Below are 23,149 nucleotides of genomic sequence, written 5' to 3' on the forward strand. Positions count from 1 at the left end.
GGAGAAAAGAAAGTAGCCGATATGGTAGCTCCAAGCCAGGCAGCTCTCATTTTTAATGCAGCAAACGCTGCCACAAACAACCTGCAGGATAGGAGGGGAATGAGCAGACTCAGCCAAAGGTTGGACCACTAAGTAGCACCACTTACAAGCCTTTAGGGATCACCTCCGTGTGTATGTTTAAATTATGGTCTGCCTATACAGGATTTGCAGCAGTGGTCAATGATCCTAGCCTCAATGCCAGCACCATGATGCAAATCCCCACATGAGAAATCTCTGGAATATAAAATCTGTTGTATGAACTGGATTTAAGGCTTCCAGGCAAAGTTGTTAGGCAGGATTAAAAGCATTAAGTTTTATTGTGACATACTAAATTTGCAAATGAACTAAGCTGAAAATTTCAAATATTGTTTTTTAAAATGCTTTGAACGGCCGATGTCAACAAAAAAATGGTTCAAAGGCCATGGCCTTCCAAATTGGAAACATTAGCAGCTGTCCAAACTAGTGTCTGGTAGGTGTCTCCATCTCAGGCTTCACCACCACATGTACAAATGCACAGGTCATAAGGTAGCTAAAATCTAAGACAACTCTAAATAGGAATATGATCTTCAAAAACGTTCATTTTATATGCAATACTCAAATACAATAATTTATTCCACAAATCATTTAGGAAAGCAGGTAATGTATTTCTTTTCTAAGTGTTGTTCCCTTCATTCTGTTTCCATGTAAAGTCTGTTATTTATGTTTTTGAAGCACATTAACAATAAAGCCAGACTACCATAGTAAATCTTTGTATTTAAAAGATTGTTATGAAAACATATAAAACTAACACTGTATATCACCCTGAACATACCATCTCCAGAGTGAAACATGACAGTGGCAGCATCATGCGAGACAGCTGGTCAGAGCTGATGGGACATTTCAGTATGAACTTTATTTATATTCAGACATTGTGCCCCAGCATGGTTTTATGTCCTGTAACACTCTTTTATCAATGTAACTACATTTTCTGATGAAATTAAGAAAGGAAAGTTCATCTAACAAACTCATTCTCACAACATGGATGCTTAGTAATCCTCTGAATCTATAAGTTATATGTCCTATGCAATAAGCACATGAAAGTTATGAGTGTTGGCTTAAGTAAGATATTCTAAGCAAAAGACAAAAAACATTTAACCTACATGTAATAAGTCCCTGATAGGTATTTTAGAACCCAAAAGAGAACTAAAAGGTGTGGATATAGTACTTTCCTGGCTCATGCAAACTTGTACGTAAGTACATGTCACATATGTTCCTAAGTAGCTAAAATAATACAGCAATCCTTCAAAAGCAGGCTCTGAAAGAGACAGTTTGGGTTCCAAATGAGATCATGATACCTCACTCAGCCGACTGTTATAAAATTACTAAGTAATTGTTTTTTTGGTGTGACCGCAGGACTGCTTCTTGCACAGACAGGCTGCATTGCATTTACTGCACTCGTTCAGTCTGTTCAATTCATGGCATCCAGGTCACAGTGCAGGCTACATGTACCGTGAAGCCTGACAGACCAAACATAAGGTTGGCATGCCTACCTGACCTATCATAGGCTGCAAACACAATCACGCCAATGACTCAGAGTGAATGACCTTGGGACATCTGTCCAAGAACACTGTGCCTCTGCAAAAATTTCACAAAATATAAATTCCAATGTATTCAAATATTTTTTTCAAAGTTAGCTTAATTCATTTTTTCTAATTATATTAGGCCATGGCTTCTTTTCAAACTGTCTATATAACACAACTGTGCTGCAATCTTTTTTATGGCAACGCATCAGTGTAAGTAAAATTCCAACAGCTATAGGTATCAATCCAATTTAAAATGTGGATATTTTAGAGTATGACTTTTTAACAGTGAAAGAGGTTACAACTCTGCTCTGAAATTAAAACAACCTCCTTCTGCATATTATGTAAGACTTTATGCATATGAAGAAATTTAAAAAATCATAAAGACACATTGTCAGGCCGAGGTTGTACTGGCCTTTCGTATTGAAACATCTTAGTTAGGCTTAACTGTGTCAGTATATACATAGCTTTGTAAAACAGTATGTTTTTTCGTGTGTGTGTGTGTGTGTGTGTGCGTGTGTGTGTGTGTGTGTGTTCAGAAAGGGTGGTTCCCACAAAACATGTTTTGTTCATGGGTCCCTACAATGCCATCAATATAAGATGTAGAATCTCTCCATGTCTTAATACATCCTTCAGTAAAGGTTTATTTTAAACACTTTAGCTTGAATTTAAATGAAACCTTACACTGGTCTCAAAATAAAGACAGAGTGTGAAGATGCATGTGATCCATCAATGAGTGCACTGAGTAATGTGGTGTAATTATTACTGAGCTCAATCCGGTTCAAACACCAACATGCTGAAAAGAACAGCAGCTGGAGATGCTATTTATATGTGGCCACTTTTTATTAGTGATACCCTCAATGTCAACACTTTACATTTGAAGGTTTTCAAGAACAAAACAAGACAATAGTTTTCTAACAGTTTTCTTCTCTGTAGATTTTGAAATTGCTAATAATAAAAAGGTGATAAAGAAATTACATTTCACCACTCAGAGAAAAGTCAAGGAAACTCCTAAATATATCTATCTTACTCTCCTTCAAGTTTTGTTTGAATGTGATGACCACAGCACACCTGTACAGTACCTGGCATAAGCATTCATAGTGCTCAAACATTTCCACATTTTGCCACATTAAAATCATACATTTTTATGTAATTAATTGGGGTTGTATGTGAAAGACCAACACAAAGTTGCATCTAATTGTGAAGTGAAGGAAATTATGTGCCACAATTTCTGCCCATTTTTTGCAGGTCAAGCTCAGCTAGATAGGGCGGAGATTTCAAGTCTTGGTCTGCACTGATTTTTCACTAAAAAATAAATATTCTTTTATTTAAACCATTTCAAATCTGTCGTCCTACTGGAAGTTGAGCATGTACTCCCGTCTGAAGACTTTTGCAGTCCTAACTGGTTTTCTTTTGTGATTGCAAGATGAAAAGTGGGGAATGAATAATTTTGCAAAGCACTGTTACAGTACAATATAAAAACAATCCAAAAGACAAATTTTCCTTTCAAACAGGGGAAATCAGAGAAAATGATTTATATCCATGAGAGAAATGAAAAGAACAAACGTTGTCATCTCAATCAATGTGAGCAACATTTTGCAAATACCAAGGAAAATAAAATATCACTGAATGCTGCTCACCTATCCTTGAGCAAGGCAATTAAATTAAAGTCAGTGAGTGGGACTGAGCAGAAAAACTTAAGACACTCTAACTACTTGCTTTAACTAAATGCTTTCTTCAACCTTGCATAGCACATCTATGAGAAGTAAAACAACGCTGTATCAGTTAGAAACAAAACCCGTGCTAACCCCGTTTCCATCAACTTTAAGCCAAAGAACCAACTGTCACAGATGTGTCCTTTGGCAAGGAATCAAACCCACAGAACCTGATGAGCAGCAGCTTGGCTGTGTGTCCATGTCCCTCACAGTACACATTCTGACCCAACATGTTGCTGTTATTATCAGCGTGTTCCTACACCATCAACTTACAGTTGATTAGAAGAGCAAAAGCTGAAAAGAAAGGCAGAAAATATGTTTATTTTACTTCCACTTGTATTATTTCTGCCTTGCTTTCACCTTCCCTATCTGTCTCTCCCTTTCTGTGCACTTTTCTCAGTTTTCCACAGCCTGCCAGTTGAGGAGAAGTACTAAGCAGGGCAGGAGCTTCTGTGGAAATCTGCAGTGTTTTTGTCTCTTTCTCTGTCTTTTTGAACCTTACATTTACCCTTCCACCTTACTGTCCCTTTCTTAAAAACAAAATCCTGATTTTTATGCCAACAAACTAGTCAGAGCTTGTTCTATTCAACTCTACCGTATGCCTGTGTGTTACGTAGAAAGAGGAACAAGGTGTGTGTGTGTGTGTGCAGGTGGATGAAAATGGGAATTTTCATCCACCATTCATGCTTGTTTATGGACAGCAGCAGCAACTTAAAATGCAGAGCTGGAGCGAGTGTATGTAATTGTGCTTGTGTGACTGTGTGTGTAACCCCAACACCCACCCATTACACACGCAGCCCTGCGACACCCGTCTCATCAAACAGTTGGACGTTGGCCAAGTTCATCTGTTAATGGACAGAGAGCGCCGGGACCCAGCCTTTCCTTCCTCCCTCTACCCCCTCTGTCTCTCTATCTCCCCCACTCTCCCCCCATCCCCCAGGACACTCTACCCGCATGGACTATATCCTCATCTCCCCATCTCTCTCTATCTAGCTTTTTTTGTTACCCGCACCTCAACTCCTCCCATATTTCTCTCAACACTTCTTGGGGTGGTGCAGATTGGGCCCTGCATTTCACTCGTGCTGCAAAGATAAACATAATGTGTGCGTCCTTTTGTCCCCTTGCTCCTTTGGCAAGATGGTACTAGGGGTGTGCTGCACATGCACATCGACTTTTGGAGAGCACCTACAAACGCTTCGCAGCCAGCTTGAGACAACAAAAGATATGAACCAAACCAAAGCCAAAAAGCATGTTAGGATGACAAGGTGTGCTTCTATGAGAGTATGTGTTTGGGAGAGAAAGAGCAGCAGTGACTACAGTTCAGAGCGTGTTGAAACACATCTGGAGTTCAATGGAAAACTGTAGAAAGAAGGGGAGAAGGAAAAAGAGAGGCATGTGGGATTTCAAGCGGGCTTTCCGGTGGATTACTTGTTGTGGAACAAGAGCACAAAACTTAAGACTTTATGTTTTATTCTCAATTTAACACAGAAGTTAACATCTTGATGACCCGGCATTTAATTCTGGTTGTTGTTTGGTGCGGACAGGATGAGTTGCTCTTCATGTGATGGCCGGTTCATTTTTTTCATCATACAGTAGCAGCAGTTGATTGATTTGTGACTGGAATTTTGTAATAAAAAATAAACAATATGGCTGATTTTCTTTAGACCTAATCCTAAGATCTTGTACTCTCATTTTATTTGTTCAATGTTTTGCATAAATATATGTAACTGATCCTGATTGAGGATTTTAAGGTGCAGTTATAGAGAAGAGAGCAAACCTCAGGGTCTCACATTTGATTTTGTAGATTCTAAGCTTCTGTTGGCATCTTAAGTGCATGACTTTCTGCGTTCACTGGAGTGGCTCGCAGTCGAGTGTGAAGTAGCTGGAATGAGAGTCAGTGTGTCTAAGTCTGAGGCCAGACCAGAGTTAATATCTGCCTAAATTGATTGAGACAAATAGATTGGGGCCTCGTCCACAATAACGACAGCACTGTTCTGATATGACGCAGTGAACTCTCGATTTACCGGGTGATCTACTGTAGATTCAAACCCCCCTCTATAGTTATGAGATATGGGTTAACATCAGAACGATACCCCAAATACAAACTTTCTCTTTAGGGTGGCTGGACTCAGCCTTGGAAATAAGAAAGCGAGATCCGTCATCCAGGGGGAAGCTCAAAGTGCTGCTGCTGCTGCTCCTCTGGGGTGAAAGGAGTCAGCTGGACTGGTTTAGGCATCTGATTGGCATCTGATTAGGGAATCTCCTGGATTACCTCTCAGCAGATCTAATTGGGAGGAGACACAGAATTTGCTTAAGAGTTTATATATGGGTTTAATTGTAATAGATTTCTGGATTTCCCTCCTAGAGCTGTTGCCTCATGACCTGATCTCAGATAAGTGGAAGGAGACAGATGGATAGACTAAAAAGAGTCTCTTTCGCCAAACATGTCCTTTATTAATCTGTAAAGACAGGCCCATCTCTTAGGTGCTTCTGATCACCTCTAGAAATCAAGCCAGCATGTGGGACCAAAGAAGAGATGGACTTACACTCAGCAGGGTCAAACGGCTGTAAAGTTCTACAATGTCAACACATCTGTGGCATGTGATACCTTTTTGGTTTTGATCTTCATTACAAGTCTTTCAAATTTTGTCAATGGAGAGAAATTATTTGCATTAAATAACCACTGCAAAGAGGCGGTCTCTGTATTTTTATCTTTAGTGGTCTGGCGAACTGGACACACAGATGGTCTCGTTTGGCCTTGCACAGGTCATTTATTATGGGACCATTACTTTCTTGCTTAGCGAGTCAGGGTGGGTTGACTTTAACCTCCCTCGCTGCTTTGGACCTTTCACAAACTTATGGAGATGTCGAGAAGGCATTTTCATTGGAGATGTAGTTTGATTGACCAACAGCTAATTCAGTATCTGTGTAGCATCACAGTTCTTCCAAAAACTGCTGTATTTAGTTGTGTTTATGGATGCTTCAGTATTTATGTGCCGTCAAACACACCCACGGACTTATACAATGCCTAAAACATTTTAGCAGGTCTTTATCCATTTTGGGGGTGGGGGAGTGGGTTATGGTGGGGGTTGGGGTGTCGTACATGAATTATCCATTAGATTTCATCATATCTTACGCGGGCAATTACATCAAGAAAATGATCGTGGGCACGGGATCAATTATGCATGCCCTTGGCCAAAGACCAGGCACCAGGCAGAAAGAGAGGGCATGTGCACACTCACATACACACACACATGTGTGAAGACAAGGAGGATCTCATAGATGTGGTGCATCAGTTCATCTTACTGCCAAAAAAGTTCATACGCTTAATAATTTAGTTGTGTTCTGGATACAGTTTCCCAACTGAATATTAACAACTTTGAAGTGAGTAACACCAGCTAGAGTTGTGTGTGTGTGTGTGTGTGTATGTGTGTGTGTGTGGGGAAGTATTTGTAAGGCGGCTAAAAGAGACCTCAGGAAACAGGCCTTGTGAGTCCCACCGGAGACAGCACCTCGAAACACACACACTTTCACTTATCAATTACACCATTTGCAACAGCGCTCATTCCTGAGCAATTAAGAATTCCTTTTCATCGGTATGTAGGTTCCTATATCTCGCTCACAGCGCTTGTGCACAAACCAGGAGAATAAGAGGAAAAACAGGAGTGTCTGTATGAGAGTTGGAGGTTAAGAAGGGAGGTTTTAAGATGAGAGGGAAAAAACAATAAAGAGGAAAACAAAGAGATTAGTGCCTGTGTTCTGCTTCTTGTTTGTTGTTCCTACTTTCTTAATTATCAGGGTTTATTAGTGAAGGAAAATTGATTTACTTTATTGACTCTTTTCTTTTTGTCCTTCTCTCACAAAAAAGAAACACAGGTATCTGAGTACAAAAGGCTAAATAAACTGTTTCTGCACATGCCGCCTGTAAAAACAGAAGCATTTTTCCTGCTAACGACAGAACAATGGGTGCAATTTCTTTGTTTTCTTCCCTTTTAAAGAGTATTCTCCAACATTTGAAGAGAAACTCAATTAGCAAGACGAATCACTGGCTCTAAAATGGCAGCTAAAGATAGAGATGAGTAAGGACAAAGGGAAGGAAAAAACAGATGTATCTGACAGCAGTTTGTTCAAGGAAAAGCAGAAAACCTGAAAGACGTGGGAATCAACAAATCTTCTTCAACATGTCAAGACCTAAATGTACAGAGGAGAGCCAGATGGTTCACGCTGGGTGATCTTTGTCAGCATGTTTGGGAAAAACAAGAAGTGTAATGAGAAAACATCATGCAAATTAAATTCGTCCCATTTCTGGCTCGCTTCTCAGTCATTGTTTCAATTAAAAATTGTTACTTTCATTTATATTAGTCAAAAAACACACACATACATATCTCTAACCTAAGGTGTGAATAAATTAAAAACACACACACATGCACAAAGAAACATTAAAACACACAAACACCTCCATGCCAGCTCTGACAAGCGTGGCTGATGTGCGCCTCCAATGCGCATGGTAATAGCCCAATCAAAAATGCAAAACAATTGGCAATTACTGTGAGGACCTAATGGTCATTAGAATTTACAAGGTAATGAACTAAAGTCTGCCCATTGCATGCATATTCAGAAAGCTATCGGAGCTTTAAAAATTAAAGTAGCACCTAAAATTCAAATGAGCCACCAGAAATTATCGGAAAAAAGTGAGGTCTTCTGCTGGTGCCGATAATTTGGAGTTAGTCCTGATAATAAATCTTGTTGGTAGCCATAAAGTGTAGAGCTGCCAAAGAAAGAAACACCTACTCCATCTAGTTGTCCACACGGACAAGCCAAATGAATTCTAAAGGAAGGTTTTATGGTCAGATGAGAACATGTTAAGCAGTTTGGTCACAATTGCAAGAAGCATGATTGGGGCAGTCAACATGAAGTTATAAAACCTAACATCACTTGACTAACTGTCAAACAGGCTAACATTAAATGTCTGAAAGGGCTTAGACATTACCCCTGTTGAAAATTTATGGACTGCACTTAACAGTTGGGTTTGACCATAAAAAAAAGATCTACCTATTCTACCAAGAAGAGAGGTCAAATATCCAGCCAGAACAGAGCCAGAAAGTTGTAGATGGCTCCAAAAAGGGTGTGGGTGAGGTACCAGTGACTTTAGTGCATTAAACTAGACACTAGAGAAGAATAGACGCATATATTTGTGCTTGTGTGTAAAATCGTTCACCCAGTGCGGATTAGAGAAAATCCAACTAAACGGAAAATATAGCCATCTTATTCCTGTTTTACAAATCATTGTGGTTTTATGTTGTACTCCTGGAAAAAGAATGCTTCATCTAAATCAACATGAGTGTATGTTAACCTTAATGGAACTGGATATATATTTGAAGTACAGGGGTTGGACAATGAAACTGAAACACCTGTCATTTTAGTGTGGGAGGTTTCATGGCTAAATTGGACCAGACTTGTAGCCAGTCTTCATTGATTGCACATTGCACCAGTAAGAGCAGAGTGTGAAGGTTCAATTAGCAGGGTAAGACCACAGTTTTGCTCAAAATATTGAAATGAACACAACATTATGGGTGACATACCAGAGTTCAAAAGAGGACAAATTGTTGGTGCACGTCTTGCTGGCGCATCTGTGACCAAGACAGCAAGTCTTTGTGATGTATCAAAAGCCACAGTCAACCACATCCAATAGGACTAACTGTGGACGCAAGAGGAAGCTGTCTGAAAGGGATGTTCAAATGCTAACCCGGATTGTATCCAAAAAACATAAAACCACGGCTGCCCAAATCACCGCAGAATTAAATGCGCACCTCAACTCTCCTGTTTCCACCAGAACTGTCTGTCGGGAGCTCCACAGGGTCAATATACACGGCCGGGCTGCTATAGCCAAACCTTTGGTCACTCATGCCAATGCCAAACGTCGGTTTCAATGGTGCAAGGAGCGCAAATCTTGGGCTGTGGACAATGTGAAATATGTATTGTTCTCTGATGAGTCCACCTTTACTGTTTTCCCCACATCCGGGAGAGTTACGGTGTGGAGAAGCCCCAAAGAAGCGTATCACCCAGACTGTTGCATGCCCAGAGTGAAGCATGGGGGTGGCCCAATACTTGTGCTAGATGGGCACAAGGACTACCGAACCATTCTTGAGGACCATGTGCATCCAATGGTTCAAACATTGTATCCTGAAGTCGGTGCCATGTATCAGTATGACAATGCACCAATACACACAGCAAGACTGGTGGAAGATTGGTTTGATGAACATGAAAGTGAAGTTGAACATCTCCCATGGCCTGCACAGTCACCAGATCTAAATATTATTCAGCCACTTTGGGGTATTTTGGAGGAACGAGTCAAAAAATGTTTTCCTCCACCAGTATCACGTAGTGACCTGGCCACTATCCTGCAAGAAGAATGGCTTAAAATCCCTCTGACCACTGTGCAGGACTTGTATATGTCATTCCTGAGACGAATTGATGCTGCATTGGCCACAAAAGGAGGCCCTACACCATACTAATAAATTATTGTGGTCTAAAACCAGGTGTTTCAGTTTCAATGTCCAACCCCTGTATATCAAATTACACCCAAGTAAAACAAGGAAAATCCAGAAAACAGGTTAAAATGTTTGAAAAAGAGTGGATTGTGGGTAGGGGGAAGGTTTTACAGCAACACATTTTAGAGGAGCCCAGTGTATAATTTAACTTGTCATTTCATATTAATGTCAATATAATGTTCCTGATTTGTTGTCTGGTTTTGAAATAAGAAAATTGGAAAATGGAGCCAGCGTTGCAGAATTAGTTTGTAATGTGTCTAAGATTGTAAAAAAAGAGCTCCTCATATCTTGTCAATGAATGAAACCAGGAGTGTTTTTCTGTGTATTTTCAGGTAAAGAGCTTCAGATGCAAATCCAGAGACACATTAAAGCTAGAAACTGAGGAACTTCATCTGTTTACATTATGCCAAGAAGAAGGATGTGAAGCACAAAAGAAGAGGGCCGCGGTGACAGGAGGAAGCCAACTGAGTCTACGGACTCAAAACTCAACAATTAGACTGAGTTGCACAAAGTAGTGTGTGCACAGCCCATAGGGCGGTCATATGTCGAAGTAGCAGTTCAGCCAAACTGGGAACGTGAAATCAGAGGGAAGAGCAAAAACACACACACACACACACACACACACACTGTTGTCTATATGTTGTGAGGACCTTGCATTGACTTTCATTGATTTCCATTCATTTTCAACCTTTTCTATGGCCTAATCCTAAACCTAACCATTACTAGTACATACCCAACCCTAAGCCTCACCTTAACTCAATTCACACCTTAGTCCTAAACCAAATGGTCCTCACTTTGCCGGTGAAATATGAAAAAGGGTCCTCACTCAGATGCAAAAACAGGACCACACACACATATACACTGCCAGCTCAGCTCTGGCAGCCTTTAACAGGGACTATCCTGCATCCACTAACACTGAAACACACAACTGATGTAAGTAATGACAGGTAGCACTGACAAATGGAGACATAAGTAGTCTTTGTGTGTGTGAATGTGCGCGTGAATGTGTGTGTGTGTGTGTGGTATATAAACCCAGTCTGTAATCCAGTGGCCTATATAAATAAGCTTTGTAGTGTATAAACAGTTTTATGTACAGGCCTTCAACATAATAAGAGAGCTGAGCTACATGTGCAACCCTTGTGTGTGTGCATGCACTGGAACAAACACTCAAACACACAGAGTAAGCGGCCAAAAACAGCAGCTTTCCCTCTCACCACCAAGAAGTAAATGTAGCGTGGATGTCGAGGCACTTGCATAAACACAAAGAGCCGGATCAATAAACAATCCTCCATCACAGAGAGCGGGTCAACCTGACGTCACCAACACACTGCCACCACAATGGGGAAATAATTCTCCTTCTTTTACGTCTCATCCTGCCCTGTCATTGTTTTGGAAAAGTTTGCCAGCCAGCCAACAAAAGCTTGGGCTTGGAGATCTTTTTTTGTTGTTGTTTTGTTTTCATTTTTAACCTATATGTCATCATCTTTCACCATTGTCGCTGTTTTGGTGCGTCAGCACCACTCTTTCCAGAGATCAGCCGTCAGTCAAAATATGTGGGCAGGCTGACGTCTTTCCCTGGGATTTTTTTTGTTTTTGAAGTTGTCCTTCATCATCACAGTTGTGCTGTCTTTTCCCTGTTTTGCTTGTATTTGTTCCAAGCTACTTTATTAAATTATTAATAGCTAATACAATTTACTGCATGTGCTTATTTCTTAGAATATATTCCCTTTTGTCATTCTGGTCTTTATAGAGTAACATAGGTCTAATAAACTGATATTAGCTGGTTAATTACTAGGGCTATTTGCTGAAGAAGCTAGCCTGCACTTGGCTGCTGAACAGAAACGGTGCTTGTAGCTTGCCAAAATAAGGATTAAAACTGTAACACCTTAATAAGGCCTATGGGTGGTGATCATTTAGCTTTCCCACTATGACTCTGTCTTTTTTGGGGACCAGAAATATTTCCCATATATTTGTGTGTTTTTGTAAGAAAAAATGTGAAGGTATAGGAGCCACCTGACTGCCAGTCATTCAAGCTATTTCTCTGGCATCTCATTTGCAGGTTTTTAACAGTATGAACACATATTTTAGTGATTTTGCCTTACATTATGCTTCTATACTTTTTACACAATGTTGTAAGGTTTTCAAAGCAAAAACAGAAAGAAGCATCACACTTACAGCCAGCTAACTGGCAATGCACAGAAATGGGTGGTGGAGGGGTAGAGCTTGCATTACTCAATGCACCACGCAGACAAGAGAAAATCCTGGTCTCTTTGGCTCTTTCTCTGGGATCTCATTAAAAATACTTTAAACCATAGAAATGTTACAATTGAAAATATCTGTAATTTTTAAACCACATTTTTCAAACCCTTAGTATACCCTGATTCCAGTAATCGGGCCTGGTTTAGTTGCTTCACAAGCAACGTTTGGATTACTGTAATTCTTTGCATGTAGGTTTGGATCAGGGTTCCCTGCAGCATTTACAAAGAGTCCAAAATGCTGCAGCCTGACTGCTGACCAGAACAAAGAGGCATGAATCTATCATGCCTATTTCGCCACCCTTCACTGGCTTCCGGGTACAATTCAAGGTTTGATTGATTGTTTTTAAGTGTTTAAACTCTGTGGGCCCGTCTTATTTAAGTGAGCTGTTGCAGTCTTCCATTCCATCCAGAGCCCTGAGGTGAACTGACCCGATTCTGTTTGTTGTTCCTAATGGCAGGCTAAAGTCCAAAGGTGACAGAGCCCTCTCTGTGGCAGCACCTAGGCTATGGAACAATCTCCCTTTGTCTGTCAAGTCCTGTGAGTCCATAGGTCATTTTAAGTCCAGACTGAAAACGTATCTAATTTCCATGTCCTTCAACACAAGCTGAAATAAGATGAGAATAATGTACTTTATTGATTCCAGAATTGGGAAATTATTGCAATTGAATTGAAAAGGAGTATATCTTGGTTTGTTACTTTGACCATTACTTTTATTGTTATTTTATTGCTCATTTTTATAATTATTATTAATTTCATTTTTATTACTTGTTTCATTTTTACCTATTTTTATCGGGAATGCAGTAACTATTGTGCAGCACTTTGGTCAGCTGAGATTGTTTTAAATGTTCTATATCAATACATTTTGAATTGAATTGAATTGAATTGTTGATGATAATTTTTTTTTTCCCTTGTATCACTTTCTGAGTACAGGATTGGATGGATAAAAACATAAAATGCCAATCAACACTATAAGCACGAGAAAAATACCACACAAAACAATGATCAAAGCAACCTGCGGTACATATGTGCAGGAATGTAATGATCACCGAAGGGAATCCCTCAGCTACTCCACAGAAAAGTCAAAGGTCACATTCAGGATCACATTCAGCTTTAGCTTTAATCTGAATCTGTTGTTTTGGCCTCTTTTTCTTTTTTCAAACTCCAGAGCCTAAGAAATCGCTTGCATGATCCCCCTCTGCGCCTCCGGAGGAGTCACAAGTAACACTGGTGATGTTGTCGAGATGTCATCAGGGTTACCTCAGCCTGGGCCTCAAGCTTCACAAGTCTGGGAGAGAAAGGAGAGCTGCAGACAGAGGAGGACGGAGATGCTCACTAAGCGGACGGGGTTCAATACCAAGAGCTTAACGAAATCTTCTCTGGAGTTGCTGAAAGCTTAGATACCTCAGCTTTATAAATATTCAAACAGAAAACCTGCCAGACGAGGAAGCAGGAGAAGGTTTATAGTAGTTAACACTTTAATGCTGTCTTATATAACAGTGTGGGTGTGTGTGCTGTGGAATTACCAAACAGGATAAAGCTCAAGTCAACACACTCGTCTTTGTTTTATTACTGCTCTTAATACCATAAGCAGAAAATTTCTGTTTTATAGCCCCATCTGCCCATCTTCACACTGCCTATACTGACTATTTGTTCTTCTTATTGCTGAGCTCTAAATAATTCAATTCAATTTACTTATATAATGCCAATTTACAACAAACACCATCTCAACTCACTTTACAAGAGAAACAGATCCATTTCATATCAGAAATATAAAGTTAAATCAAACAAATTCAATCCAGTCTTAATTCAGTTACTTACATCCCATTTCAGATTGAACTACAATAGAATGCAGTCAAATTCAGTTTAAAATGTCATTTGGTAGAAAGTGGTCAATCTAATTAAACCCTCTCAATTACATTGAATCGTTCACTCAGCATCTATCTGTCCTACCAAGCAGCAGTGACATCAATGTATATTTATGTAATATATAATGTTGAGAAAAATTGATTGTCACACTTAAATGTTTCAGTTGATGAAACTAATTTTAAAATGAGACAAAAATTACCTAAAATACAAAAAACTATTCAAATTGTGTATTAATAAAAAAAAAAAAAAACATATGCAAGCCATCTGGCGTAAAACTAAAAGATTACAATTTCCGAACACCAACATAAGACTAACACTCAAACATGGCGGTGTTAATGTCAAGTGTTAAGTGTTAGGGTTAAGGTACTTTGGTGCTTCAAGACCTGGAAAACTTGGTATACTTAAAAAATGGGTTCTCTTCTATGAGAGGATCATGGCGGAGAATCTCTGACCCAAAATTTGTGGCATTTAAACTTAAGCAACTTGGGTTATGTAGCAGTACAACGGTCAAAAGCACAACAGCAAGTCAACTGTCCATGGCTCGAAAATACATTAAAAAAACTAAACTAAATGAAGGCTTAGGAGTCCCCCAACATCTGGAAATAAATATGCTTCAGATTACCTTAAACATGTCATTCCTGCTCAAAAACTCTCAATGGTAGATGATTAAAACCATTCTGCAAAGAAGAGTGGGCCAAAATTCCATCACAGTGATGCTAAAGACTCATTGCCAGTTGTTGCAAAGGCTTAATGCCAGTTGTTGCCTGAAGAGGGGGCAAAACAGTTGTTAGGTTTAGAGGGCTTTTTTTCATATAGGGCAAGGTAGGTTTGAATAGCTTTTTTCCTTTAATAAATAAAATCATTACTTGAAAACTGCTTTTGTATCCATTCAGGTTATCTCTGATTTTTAAAAATGTTACAAACAACAAAAACCGAAAAATCTGTAAGAGAGCAAATGCTTTCTCACAGCGATGTCGAAATCAGTACATAGATATGTAACACAAAACAGGCCACTGGCCTTGGCAGGAGATTATTAGCATTTCCAGTCGTCCCAGTAGCCTGTACTGCATGTGTTATCCTGCCGCTGATGATTTCCACACACACAGCAGCGTGTTTACATTCGGAGAGCCCATTCACCATGCCGACGCTGTTGAAACGCAGTGCAGCACTCAAGTCCACTAAATAAAATCTTATGTGAAGAAATAAAGAAAGACGGGTAAAAAGGAAGAGCGACAATAGATTAGTGATGGCAGCAAGCATGTGAAATCTCTTTGTTGGGCTCGCTGGGATGTTCCACAACATGAAACATGCACACACACGCCTACCAAACCTACTGTAATTGATTCAGTATCAATTGGCTGTCCTGGATTTGCATTGACTGCTAATGCATCAGGGTGAGACTCAGAGAGAGAGAAGGGAGAGAGAGAGAGAAACAAGCCAAATGTGAAAAAGAAAAAGAAGAGGAGAGATATGAGATGGAGGGAGAGCGATCTGAAAGAGAGCCAGCCTGTGATTGGGTGTTAAAAATGCACTAATGTGCACTGAGATGGGCAGCATTAGCCAGTGATGATAAGCTAATTGCTAATCAGTAGATCATAGACTAACAAAGCTCGTTGTGTGCGGCTCCGAGCCAGAACAGCACTTCAGCGGGACCACAGTGGAATGGAGGACCGGATATTTTGGGTTCAGAAATGTGATACATTTTTTGGGGTTCATCATCCTGCTCTTGTACCCATAATCTCCACATTAATGAGCTAATAGAGATAACTAATCAGCCAATGTTTCACTGAACTACAGATCGCCGGACTCATCTCGTCTCTACATCCAATCCACGTGTGCCAAATTCTTGCACCTAAATATCAGGAAATCAATTTGGAAAACCAAATAGGAGGAATTGTATTTACATCTGAAATAATCCACAAAGCATTTCTTCTAAATTTCAATCTTCAAACCCAAGATTTTTTTTTTCATTAATATCCACAGTTGGTGAGGAAAAATGGGAGCTGTTCACATACACACAGACCCCTCTCTCTTTCGAGACATTAGCAATGCTGTTTCTGAGCGAGGGACCGCCTCAGGGATTATAATCAGAATTTTCATCTCAGTTAGGGATTAATTGAATAAATGGGCAAGCAAGAGAGCACTATTCATGTGTGTGTGTGGCTTGAACGATCAGGTATGTAGCCTTTTTTTGCACAACTGATTTTCCTTTTCAATTATCATACACACACGCACACACACACACACACACACACACACACACACACACACACACACAGAAAGCATCTAGGCCAGAGCCGTTTGTTTGTTGCAGAAAAAAAGCAAAAGTGCAGTGCTTTGTGTCCCTCATGCACATACACTCAGCTTGCACAGTACACAGGCAGGATGTATAAGTAAAGATGGGGTTGCAAAAGTCTTAATTATGTCCAGTCAGCATTATTACTCCAGAATATAATCAGTCCTTACAGTAAAAAAAAAAAAAAGTTGCATCTTGATTCCTTTTTGTTCCTCTTGTGCAAAGGCTTTATAACGTTTAGAAAGCAAAATACTCACAAATAAAAAACACACGCACCATCTTTCTTTTTTATTGTCACTGTGAATACTTTTGGATCGCCACAATCACAGCTTCAGCAGATTATTATATATTTTTTCGTCTCCTGCCAGTTTGGGGTCAATTAGGATGAAAGCTGGGGTCGAGTAGGGGAGGGAAGGGGAGGAGGAGAGGGGGGGGGGGTATACTGGCTTTAATTATCGGCTAACGGAATGGATGTGTTGCAGAGATTTGGTGTTTGTGCCGCTGCGGAGAGAAGCTCCACAGAGAGAAAGGAAAATTAAAGGGGAAAGATGTCAATTTAAACAGACCATTTAGAGATTTGTTTTTCCTTTTCATGCGAGAAAAAAGAAAGCGAAAAACTTTTAATAATGCTTGGCCTGTCTGCTGCTCAGTGTGTTGTCAAGCTTGCAGAAGATATATGCTGCTGCTGTCCTGTTTTCCTGTCCTGTCTGAGCGTACAGCTGTTCCCACCAAGACGTTCCCACACGCAGCACTATTCAAGCAACCAGACGCCCTTATTATGATGTAAATCGCTCTAATAACCCAGTTTAGCTGGTGAGTGTCTGCAAGAGTGAGAGTGTGTGAGGAAGTGTGTGTGTGTGTTTGACATACGTTCCGACATCAGAGAAACATATAAGCTAAAAGACAAGCTCGTGTTTAGGGATGGAGCACATTTTTTGAAACCGAGCGCTCGTGTAGCTGCACATTTTAATCATGAGAACTGAGTTCAGCTACAAATGTTGAATTTTGGGCTCATTTTTCAAATTTCTAAGCTATGTTCGGGGAAAAGGCTGATGATGGGTGTTTTTCATGTCTCCCTCTCTGTGCAACAGCTAATTTAGTACACCGCTAAAACTGTTGCTAATTAAAATGCACAAGGAAGAGGGAAAAAACAGCACTGGAACAAATAATTAGCATTTCTGTAAGTAAAGCTCTTCTTTGATTCAAAAACGGAAGGTAGATGGATGCTCCGGTGTAAACATAAACTTATTGAGGGAGAAGGGCCTGGGCCAAATTTATCTGGGTAAAATACAGCTTCCTAGGAAGGAGGTATAGGCACACCAAGACCAGGAGACACACACAGAATCCTAGTGACAGGCTGCAGTTGCTCCGGAGACTAAAGCTCACGCACTGATCAGAAAATGATCCTGCATCAACACATACACACACAGGCACAAATTCAAGGGCACTCGTGTATCCTTTCCAGTGTCCAGTGGGAATAGGCCACAGTGGATAATCTGTGCAAACTAGGAAAAAAGGCACACACTCTGCACCAGATTCAGCCGAATAATACAGCCCTTCCTCATGCAAACACAAATACACACGGTATCCTGACCAATAGTTGGTGCAGCACACACTGCATTGGTCTCTGTCCAACTTGTGACATCCCCTTTTTTAGCAGAACTGGGGTGCATTTACTGGGACGAATGTATCCATTTGGAAGTTTGATGGAGTGCAGCTACAGAACACGGTAGCTTGTTGTACCACAATGAAGACATACTGCATCAGTAAGTTAAAACCATAAACTGACTGAAAATTGCAGAAAAGCCCAACTTTCCTTTCAAAATGATAACAAAGCTGCATTTGAGCTCTCAGAGCTCCCTCAAACTTCAACTAGGGCTGTTTCTGAGAGTGATAAAGGGAAGAGGTGAAGTAATTCTGTATATACAGCCATGTTCACACACAAGCCCAGGCTCTGAATGTACAGTCCCTGTTTTTCTGTAGCTCGGAGCATCTGTGTTCATGTAGAGTTAGAGGTGATGCATGTTGCTCTATTTACCTGGGAGGGGCTCCTGTTTTGGGCAAATCCCCCGAGGCGATGAGAACCTCTCGTCATCTTCATCTGCTAACGTTGCCTGAACCCCGACTTCAACCGGCCTCCGGCCACGCAGGGAGTTCATAGCAGATGAGGGGGTGAGGGCCAAACCGGGAGAGGGCGAAGGGGGCTTGTCCAGCCCCCTGCCAATGGCGAGACAAGGCGGCCCATGGCATCGCTTCCTCTTGTGCTCAATGAAGTGTAAGATATCTGCCAGAGGAAAGGTGGCCTGACACTGACCACAGGTCAGGAGATCCTGCTCCGTAGAGGGGTGAGAGTCTGGACCCAGCCGGGCCAGCCGGCCCACAGTGGGGGCCGGATGATGCCCGTTTGGGCTGCCACTGTCCTCCGAGTGCTCTGAGCATCGCTCTGATAGCTCCTCCGACAAGACGACGGCCGTGGAGAGGGGGTCGGCTGCTGCGGAGGCAGAGGGGAGAGAAATTAGATACTCATGTTTAAATTTCCCATTTTCAAACCTATTGATACAACTCCTAGTGAGAAGTGATGAGAGGGACCACAGGTTCCTCCTGCAGTCACACAGAGGATCAGAGTCAGAGACAAAGCTTCACATGTGGTTCGCACAATAAGGGGCTGAGAACATGGGCCTTGTAATAATAGAAATGCATGAAATGCAGGAAAAATGATTACAATGCAAGCTGGATGTGGATCACAGGTCACAGCAATAAACGGTGGGAAATAATATCCTGAATGGATGCAAAGCTCCAATCACACAGCTTTAAAGATAACAATTTCATAGCCAATGACAGGGGAAGCTTAGAAAATGATGCGTTGAAAAACCTAAATATGTGGATGACTTTGACTTGCCGGTCCATGTTTGTACACGGGCTGAGCCTTTAATCAGCACGGAGGATTGTCACAAACACCTCCAACACGTGCTGCGAAAGGAGAAGGCAGGACAGGAGACACAAATGGAGGGATTCATCCCTCTGCTTCAATTTCATGTGCCTCACTTGGAGTTTGGGCCCAATCGGAGCCCAATTTCTCCATCTGATGGTAAGGTAAAAGTGGACATGTCAGCCTTTTTAAGGAATCGTTTTATTGAGCCCAAACAGCAGCAGAGCAAGTAAAGCAGCAAACTGGGAGTACTAAAACTCTGCATTCCTCTTTTTAAAGAAAATCTTCCAGTCCAAGGTGAAGAGTCTAGCTCTGAGCTAGTAGCCTAATGTGCACTGACCTTCTTTACTCATCTGCCAATTTCACATTTTAATGAACTTAAGACCACTGAGAATCAAAAAATAGAATTTAATTTTCACCATCTGGGTGATTGGATACAGATTTTGGTCTGATAACAGGAAAGGGGGCAGGGAGGTGGGACGGAGCTCCGTGTGCACACACGTGTGGCCGAGTGTCTGCGGGAAAGTATGTACCTACAAGGAAGGGAGAGTGGGAATCCGGACTACATCCCCCTAAAAAAATAGCTGGATGCCACTGTCCTGAACGACATCAAACTGGGACGCCGATACAGGCCCAGTAGCTCCCTGAGCACTGCTTCGAAAAGAGTCCCTGTCTTTGATTAAACTTCTGGTCTACACAAGTTATACAAAAGCTCATGAACAGGGAAGGAATTAAATCCACTTATTTAAAAAATTTTTACTTATCTGCAAAAAGGTAGAATTGAAAGAGAGAATCTAGGCTAAAGAAAGCAGGTAAATGCCTAAAACAAAAAATCTCTGTAAATAAAGAAAACATGCAGAAGTCACTCATCTGTGTCTAATTTAAGAACTGAGCAAACAAGATGAGGAGCAGAGGGGATATGTCTGCTGCCCACTAAATTCACATGCCACAACATGATTTACAACCATCACTTTCCAGAGACATGCTTTTTCAGGTAGATTGGTGCTTTCAAAAGAGCTGCAGATAAAATATATATAAATGCAGAGTACATCTAATTTATTTCTGAAGGATGAATGGAAGACATATTTTAAAGCTGCCCTTTATGGAAATGCAATATATATATATATATATATTAAATACAAAAAATATAACTGTACATAATGTAACTGTATATAATTGTAAGAAGGCAGTTGGAAATAAAAACGAAGAGGTGAAAGAACAAAATACTCAGGTTTTTATTATACTATTTCGCTGCATAGAGCTGAAATCTGAGCTCTCTTAGCAATAAACGGGACTCTGTCTGCTAAACAAATTATCTGCATGCGTGTGCGCGGTCAGAGGGGTGCGCAGGCTACATATTTATAAAAAAGTGATGCACAGACAAAAAAGCGTAGTGGATACAACGTGGGTTTGGAGTGATGAAGACGAATTCGGGAGGGTGGGTGTTTTTGGGGAGCTCCCTCCCTGTCTGTTTGTCTCCCCTTACCCACCCGTCCTTCCTTCTTGTATGCTCTCCCTTTATTCTAAAGAGCTCGCAAAACATCAACCCGTACAGACAGGGAAGGGGAGAGGGGGATTTGGAGGTGAAACTCTTCAGGTTCAAGTTTGGAGCTGGATTTTCTAATCGCGCTCTGCCTCCTAGCGACGGCACAGGGTCATTGTCACTGCGCTGTCCCTCCTCTGAAGGAAACACACACACAAACGCGCGCACACACACTTTTTATGTCTCTATCTCCAAACCAAAGTCACCCGACTGCCCGTCAAGCAACTCTAAAGGTAATTAAGCACCAATACGTAAAGATGTGCCAAATAACCGCCAGTTTTCTTGCGCATGGTCCGCAAAGATCGGCGCACACTTTACCAACTGCCTCGCAGTTTTCCATAACACCCACACTGGCTCTGTTATAGGATATAAAGCGCGTTTGCGCACAAATTAATTAACTCGGCATACATAAATAAGACTTTTATGAGAAATAAACGCCGTGTGTAAAAGTCAGATTCTGTTGGATTTTATAGTTTTTCATCTCTCACACGCCTGATAACCACGTTCTTGTAAATTTACCTGAAGCTTTCAAGTGTAAAGTTGATTTCTTGAAGTTGATGGTTTTAAAATTGTTTTGAAGAAATCATTTGTATTTTATAAAGACAGAACCTGGCTTCAGCCTTACGCACATCTAAACAGCTGCAGCTGTTAAAACATATAAATATACATCGATAAATCGATCGTTTTGACAGGCTCAGATAAGCAGTTTTCCGCTCTATCCAAAAAAAAAAGTCCACTTTCCTGTTTCCCCTTTTTTATTCCAAAACGAGGCAGAGTAGACGAGATCGTACTGCAGGAAGCGATATTCTAGAGGGTGATCTGTCCACGGTGCTCCGCGGCGTGGATACGCTCTGACCGGAGCGACCGTGAAGGCGTCGAGATCCAAGGCGGGCGCGTTTAGCAGCCTGTCAGAGCAGCAGAACTTAAAACCGGTCCATCAAAACTTTTCTTTCTTTCTCTCACTCTTCCTTTTCGTGGTTCATTAGGGCAGCTTTTTACGCACGGATGGTGTCGGACTTTCTCGTGGCGCTGGAAAGTCCAGTTAGAGTGTCCGGTGTCCACAACCCCCCCCCACACCCCCACCCCCTCAGCCCCCCTCCTTTTTTTGTCCCCCTTTGCTCCCAGATGGGTGAACTGAAACAAAAGTGTTTCTAACTCTCTCTTTAGAGGCTTTTACTTACGCGAGAAATCCCGTTTGCTCAGGTGCTGCGGTTTGCCTTGCTTGCGGCGAGACATGGTGGCTGTTCAGCGGCTGCGTTCAGCGCGGATCACATCGGGGAGATGCCGGGGTGACAGAGGAGAGGAGGAGGGGAAAAAAGAGAGAAAAGATCTTCATCCAACGCCTTGGACATCTACCAGAGGAGGTGGAGGAGACGGAGTAAAAAAAAAAAAAACAAAATAATAATAAAATAAATTAGAAATAATAGAAAGATAGCGCGGAGGCGAGGATGGATCGCGGGATCGCCGTCATGGCTTTTTTGAGAAAGGAGAGCAGAGAAAAAAGAGAGAGAGAGTGAGGTGGATGGAGAGAGAGAAGGGGAGAGAGATTGAAAAAAAAATGGCAAAAGCCCCCCTCCACCCCCCACCCCACACCCCCCACCCCTACACACACACACACACACACACACACACCACCCCTCCCCTCTTAGCTGTGCAAGTTCAAGTGCACGGACGTGACGTTCCCGGCGAACTTGAACGTCAGGCGGCGGACGGACACCCGACATACAAAAACATGGGCCGGGCCGAGGCACCCGAGTGGGAGTGGGGAGTGGGAGGAGGGACAGACAACACCATTGGACGATCATTAGAGAGAGAGAGAGGGAGAGTTAGGAAGAGGAGGGGGCTGGACCTGAGAAATAGACCCAGCGCAAGCCAATGGACACAGAGATCAGGGGGGCCGGACAAGAGGCACTGCGAGGGAGGGAGGAGTGTGTGTGAGGGTGTGTGTGTGTCTGTGTGAGGCAGAGAGATGCATAATGAAAGCAATACGCAGAGAGAAAGAGGAAGGTGCATGCAGAACCGGGCACACTGCTGCATGCATCCGAGTCTGTGTGTGAGTGAGCTCACCTGGACCCACGCGTGTCCCCAGTTCGCGTGCACAACATTAGGAAGAGCAAAAGCAACGGAAAGGAATAAGTATTCGTGGCTGTTTGAACAGGAACGGCAGTTTGAACAACCAAACAGCAGCATGTTCATCCCATCCAGGCCGCAGGTTCCAAATGCCAGGAAATAATCACCAAGAGCTGCCCAAGATTTTATGGGACCAAGGTCCAAATTGGATTTTGATTTTGGGGATCACTGCATGTTTTCTGCTGTTCTTTAGTTTATCTGTTTAAATTTATAGTTAGGTATCTGATTAAACATTCATAAAAATGCCCAAACCTTATTAATG

At 41.6% G+C, this 23,149-nt stretch overlaps 1 protein-coding gene across 2 annotated transcripts in view; it reads right to left on the bottom strand.

Moving 5' to 3' along the window:
* Positions 1–22,323, bottom strand: part of bcl11aa (BAF chromatin remodeling complex subunit BCL11A a) — a 60,323-nt gene extending 38,000 nt beyond the window's left edge. Inside the window, exons 1-2 of one of the 2 annotated variants that reach the window (XM_047351835.1) lie at positions 21,939–22,323; positions 18,324–18,773 (exon numbers count right to left, since the gene is read on the bottom strand). In XM_047351835.1, coding sequence (XP_047207791.1) covers positions 18,324–18,773; positions 21,939–21,993 — 505 coding nt within the window. In that variant the 5' untranslated portion in view covers positions 21,994–22,323. Of the gene's footprint in view, positions 1–18,323; positions 18,777–21,938 lie in introns of both variants that reach the window. The other variant, XM_047351834.1, reaches the window with a different exon arrangement.
* Between the last annotated feature and the right edge of the window lie 826 nt (positions 22,324–23,149).

The sequence above is a fragment of the Girardinichthys multiradiatus genome, chromosome 22 (assembly GCF_021462225.1).
Source record: "Girardinichthys multiradiatus isolate DD_20200921_A chromosome 22, DD_fGirMul_XY1, whole genome shotgun sequence".
Taxonomy (NCBI): Eukaryota; Metazoa; Chordata; class Actinopteri; order Cyprinodontiformes; family Goodeidae; genus Girardinichthys; species Girardinichthys multiradiatus.